At 36.1% G+C, this 5,494-nt stretch overlaps 1 protein-coding gene and 1 non-coding gene across 3 annotated transcripts; both read right to left on the bottom strand.

Annotated features, from left to right (window-relative positions):
• Positions 1 to 2,366: 2,366 nt before the first annotated feature.
• Positions 2,367 to 4,225, bottom strand: LOC112165509 (21.7 kDa class VI heat shock protein). Of its 2 annotated transcripts, XM_040519639.1 has the most exons (3): positions 4,023 to 4,225; positions 3,819 to 3,911; positions 2,367 to 3,063 (listed from the first exon to the last, which is right to left on the bottom strand). In XM_040519639.1, the coding sequence occupies exons 1-3, from the start codon at positions 4,129 to 4,131 to the stop codon at positions 2,771 to 2,773; spliced, it is 495 nt and encodes a 164-aa protein (XP_040375573.1). In that variant the 5' UTR covers positions 4,132 to 4,225; the 3' UTR covers positions 2,367 to 2,770. The 2 variants fall into 2 exon arrangements, with proteins under 2 accessions (XP_040375573.1, XP_024157823.1); XM_024302055.2 differs by having other exon boundaries at positions 3,819 to 4,223.
• TRNAA-AGC lies at positions 2,533 to 2,605 on the bottom strand. The gene has a single exon. It is a non-coding gene; the product is annotated as a tRNA-Ala (tRNA).
• Positions 4,226 to 5,494: the final 1,269 nt, after the last annotated feature.

Below are 5,494 nucleotides of genomic sequence, written 5' to 3'. Positions count from 1 at the left end.
CATATTCAATGGTGTTTTGGTAAAAATAAGGAGGTCTACTTAGCTTTTCAAGTATTCTAAAAAGTAAATTAGAGGTGTACTAAGTATGAGAGGTCCAAATAGCAAATTTGGAGGTTTAACTAGAACCACCCCAATTAATATTGGGAGATTTACAGAAATAGTTAATTGAATATAATTACCTTAACTAAAGTAATAAATGTTATAAGTTAATTTCTATATATATGTGTGTGTGTGTGTGTGTCTTGTATTAAATATGATCAACAAAAAACAATAAGTCTTGTATTACCTATATAATCATTGAGCCACATTTTGAGGAAATTTTTTTTTTCTTGTTAAACAAAATAAGGCCCTTTTTGGCCCATTTCGGCCCTATTTGGCCATATTCGGAAGGTCGGCCCTAGCGGATCGGGCTTTTTGGGCGGGTAAGGGTTAGCATATTTAAGCCCTGGCCCAACCCGACCCTAAGCCCTAAAATTTAGGGTAGGGTCGGCCCTAGTCCGACCCATGATGACCGTAGGCAGGATGGGTGGGCAATGAATTTAGGGATAGTGATGGTATTGAAATCTCTATTTTTGACCCGCTTCGCTGTTGTTCTTGTAATCCCGCTAGGTAAAATAACTTGCAAACTAACCCGTTGGGAGCAGGGTCGGCCCGTGGGTAAGGCAACCAAGGCAATTGTCTTGGGCCTCACCTGGACTAGGCCTCAGTTTTTTTAAAAGTCCATTAATTCAAATATGAAAAGTAAAATAACATGAGGAAAATGTATTAGACCCAAATCAGTCAACAAGCTTATTAATAGAAACTTTAACCACATATAGGTCTTTAGCTTTATCCTTACATACTAGTGATCCTAGCTACAAATTTTTTATTTAATAGGTTGTTCGTATATCACAAAGAAAATAAACAGAGGCCTAAATTTTTAACTTTTTGATTGGGCATCTTTACTCTATAGCATTTTGCACCAGCTAAAGTAATTTAGACTTGAGTTACAAAGTTTTTTTTTTCTTCTCTTTATTGGTTGGGCATTTTCGCTAAAGGGGGTGACAAAATGAGTAAAAATTAAAATTGAGACTTCCATTTAAAAATAGGAGGGATTATTTAAATTTCGCCTTAGGCCTCATTTTATATTGGGACGGCCTTGGTTGGGAGCTGGTATTATTTTTATCTTTTCACAGTCAAATTAGATATTTACTCAACTAAGCTTAGGCAAATAAAGCGATTGAAGTATAATTAACCTAAGCCGTGTTTGTTTTACAGTCCCTACAAGGCTTAATCTTCAAAGAATTGAGGGTCCTTGACCCAAAGCACCAAAATGAGTCAAAATTATCTCACTTACTCCAGCAACAGTTTTTTTTATTCTAAACTACCCAATTTAAAGTAAAAAGACAATTTTACCCTTAGCCAAATTAATAAACTACCCCATATGTCATCTCTCTCTCTCTCTGGCCGGCGTCGATCCACTCCCCGATCTCCACCTCCGGCGCGGCGTCGAGTTCTTGCCCAGATTTTGTTGCAGCTTGTACAAGTTCGGTCCCGTCAGCCCAATCACCATTGCCTTGACAACGAAGACCAGACGACTCGTCGCCAATGGCCACCTAAAGGCCGTTGCCCATTGCGTGACAAGAGTCACGCTTTCTCTATATTTTCCTATTTATTGATGGAGGATGGCGCTGGATTGGCTTGTTCCAATACTAGTTAATGAGTCATGTAATTAAGTATTTTGAATGAAGTGTGGTATTTTTCACAACCGACTTGTGGAGGTTTATGAGGCCACTATATACTTATTGATGTAGTATTTGATTATGAATGAATCATTATTTTTCAATAAAAAATAAAATAAAATAAACCTTCAAACGAAGACCTAATTAGTTTAATGGTTGGTGAGCCGTCATTTGTCAGTGGAGGTCATAAGTTCAAATCTCACTGACATCAGGAGTGGGGCGGGGAGTTACATTGTTGTCCTGAATATAAAAATAAATAAATAAATAACTAAAAACTTAATGGTATTTTAACTCATTAACCTAGATGATCACTTCAATATATGGTCCACTTAATAAACTAACGTGAGCTTCACAACCGAGATAAAATATAATGGTTGAAGAGACCTAAATTCTTATAAATACATTTACAATGTTCCAATATAAGATTTACATTCTCAACTCATGATCAGTTACCCAATGAACTAGAACATTGTCATTGGAAGAAAATGTGGGCGTATGTTGAAGATTGAGATGCGAAAAGTAACCAAGGAGAATGCTAAAAATTCATTTAGAAAAATTTGGCTCACCATGATCTACCCAAATACTAGGGGCGGGTTGCATATCCAGGTCATCGTGTTCAAGAGCAACTGATGAACAGAGTGCAAATTGATATTTTCAAACCAAAAATCTACCCAAAAAAAAAAAATTAGTTCGATGGATATTTCCTTCTTTTTGGTTTGAGCACAGATATTGAATATGATGATGTTGATCGAACGACAGGCCGTGTAAGCTAAACGACAAAGAAGAAAAAAGAAAACGTAAACCAGCAGATTGGAGATGCGGGGTATCGATCCCCGTACCTCTCGCATGCTAAGCGAGCGCTCTACCATCTGAGCTACATCCCCATTGTTGGTTCATTTGCCCCAATGAAATATTTTTACTTAACTATATGATTCTGCTCCTAATAGATTAAAGTAGTAGATCATCACAGAATCTACACAGTAATTACAAGTCCCCCCAGTAATTTGTTTTAGGCCTACTTACACTGATTCATTCCTTCATCACATATATTATGCAGTAGTGTTCTGATTATTATCAGCATCCAAGGAGTTGTTGATCTTGTGAATTTTGATTTCCAGAATCAGGTCATTGGTCACATATGCCTCTATCTTTCTCCAATCTGCATCTTGTGGGAGCTCAAGCCTCCTAACATACCCAGATTCCCACCAATTCCCACTTCTCCAATCTCTTGTACTGTTTGTCTTGGACTGATCTTTTTGTTGTTGCTGCTGCTTCCACTGCCCACTAATCTCCAAAACCTTCGCATTTTCAGCATACACTTGAACACTGTTTTTCCCTTCTCCTGTTTCACCAAAACCAACAGTGGTGTTAATCAAATAATCAATCAACTAGCTTCATGAACATTCTCTCTCTCTCTCTCTCTCTCGGGTAATGTCATGAACATTTTCTCTAGTTTGAACCATTTTGGAATCTTAACTGGCCTTACCCTCCAAATCTGCAATTAGTGTTTAACCCATGTAACAGTTCATTGGTACATGTTTAATCAGTTTGAACCCTAGGCCTCTGACCATATAGCCAAAATCAACCACCTTAGTAAAAGTTAATAAGGTTTGCCAAGATTTGATGTAAACAAACAGCAACACCCTTAACTTCAACCCTTCGAGTACAATGAAATGAGTAATCAAGTATGTTCTCCAAGGGGTTTTGAGTAACAGGTGTTTCTATCCATGAGCATCAAACTTTGGTTGAACTTCTTATAAATTTTTTTTTTATATATATAAAATGATACTTTTGATTAACAATGCATAAGACTTGATTATCTTGGCCAAACACTTTACTCAATATAAAAGCTTGAAAATTAAATAAATAAATAAAAAAACCCCTCCCCTTGTCGATCTTACTTGTGAATTAAGGAATTATGCTTATACTCCTTAGGTTTGTAACCTGCAGCCTGCCACCATATTACATGATACATAACAATAAACTGTATGCAGTCTCCTCGGTTGATATGGACATTAAAAATAGAAATCATGATTCTTGAACAAATAAAATATATATTAGAGAATAAAGTACTACTAGCTTGGAAATTAATCTTACCAGGTAGTTCTGCTTTGAGCACATAATATTGCTCTGTCTGAAACCAATCAATAGTGCTTTGGCCAGAGCTTCTTAGACTAGACAATAAGATATCTGACTCAAAGTCCCACAGTGGAAAAGCATCAGATGGATCAAAGAATTTCCCAAACAAAAGAGGACTGAAAAATGATCCAACACCAAACACCTTGTGCACTATTGGACTACCTTGAGACATGAACTTTTTGAACACTTCTTCTCTCAATAGAACACACCATTTCTGTGGTGTTTGATCATCTGTAAGAACTTCAAGCTGTTTGTGAGTAGTGGTAGTCATGAAAGATTTGGAGAAGAAGCTGAAATTCTGAGTCTATGGTGGAGAGGGTTTTGAGAGGTTGTGGCTCCTTATAGTGGAAGAGAAGAGAAGACCTTTTAAAAAAGTAGAGGACAAATTCCATGGACATATCTGGAGGGCTGTAAAGTCTATTAGGATAGGAATATTTTCTTTTCTAGATACATCTTGCTTATAGGTAAGAAGAAATTACACGTGGCAGGCAACCAAAGGCTGATTTTGTATTACGGAAAATGTGGCAAAATGGAAGAGGTAATTATATGGATTCAGAGTACGGACGTGCACTTGTACGTACCAACAAAAATTAATTTTTTAATCATTAAAAAAAAGCTGACTATAAATATTAAGGCTGAGATCACCTAATAAGTATTGTGTCACTTGCACTGCGATTGCATAGAAAATTTTTTGAATTACAAGATCCTCATTCAAACTTTGAGATTGATTAATTGATAACTGTTGCTTGTGCAGAACCTATTGAAAACACATCACCACGCTTACTGTTCACAAAAGAAAATTGGTCAACACAATACATGTTTGGAAAAAAAAAAAAAATCAATGAATCTGAACCATCAATACAAGAATCTTTAGAACTAGCCAGTCAATCGTATTTCATTTCAGTCCATTTGAATTTTGAAGCAAGAGACTATTTTTCTTACAAGGCAGATGCATTTCCACGGTAGATCTTCCTCTTTTTTTCACTTGCCCTAACAACATAAAAGTTTGGTGTTTTGATTAACTCTAATTTATTGTTATTCCGCTTTAGATTTCTTGGCATTACGTATCTTGGGTGTTACCTGATCCGCGATTGAAAGATTTATAAAAAAATCTCGGCATTAGGATGTGTGAGTTCATCTCTCAAGTAGCAATGGTTATGGGACTACAAACATTCTTTTAATATATCTAATCGCTTTTGTAACTATCAGTAATGGCTAAAGAGACTGTTTTATTGGTTACATGTAGAATCTTCTAACAGATTTGGAAACTCTGATTATTGGTTTCCTATATAGATTCCAGCTTCTATGCATTATATCTATGATTGGCAATTTTATGTACCATATGAAAAACTTGGGGATTCTAGACCCTCGAGTGAGTGACGGAATGGACTAACGGAGTGTGAATGATTCTGTAACACCATATTCATATGCAATGCAAATTACCTCTTTCTCAGCTGTTAGGTTTATTACAGTTTCAGTAAATGAGTCTTTTACCTCACAGAGACAATATCTTAACCAATATGATAATTATAAAAGGCTGTGGGAAAGGAATATTTGTCACATACTTACATGTGTGGGTGTTGCAGACTAGAATAAAATAAATGTCCATAATGTGAATATCTCTTGTCATGCAC

The sequence above is a fragment of the Rosa chinensis genome, chromosome 5, assembly GCF_002994745.2.
Source record: "Rosa chinensis cultivar Old Blush chromosome 5, RchiOBHm-V2, whole genome shotgun sequence".
Lineage (NCBI taxonomy): Eukaryota > Viridiplantae > Streptophyta > Magnoliopsida > Rosales > Rosaceae > Rosa > Rosa chinensis.
This window is presented reverse-complemented; position numbering and strand designations above follow the sequence as displayed.

What these genes read in the sequence shown, in the direction of transcription:
- LOC112165509 (XM_024302055.2), bottom strand. Translation starts at nt 4,131, where the DNA reads ATGACTACCACTACTCACAAACAGCTTGAAGTTCTTACAGATGATCAA. An exon ending in GCTCAAAGCAGAACTACCTG is followed by an intron (nt 3,064 to 3,818) that starts GTAAGATTAATT and finishes TTGGTGAAACAG; the next exon opens with GAGAAGGGAAAAACAGTGTT.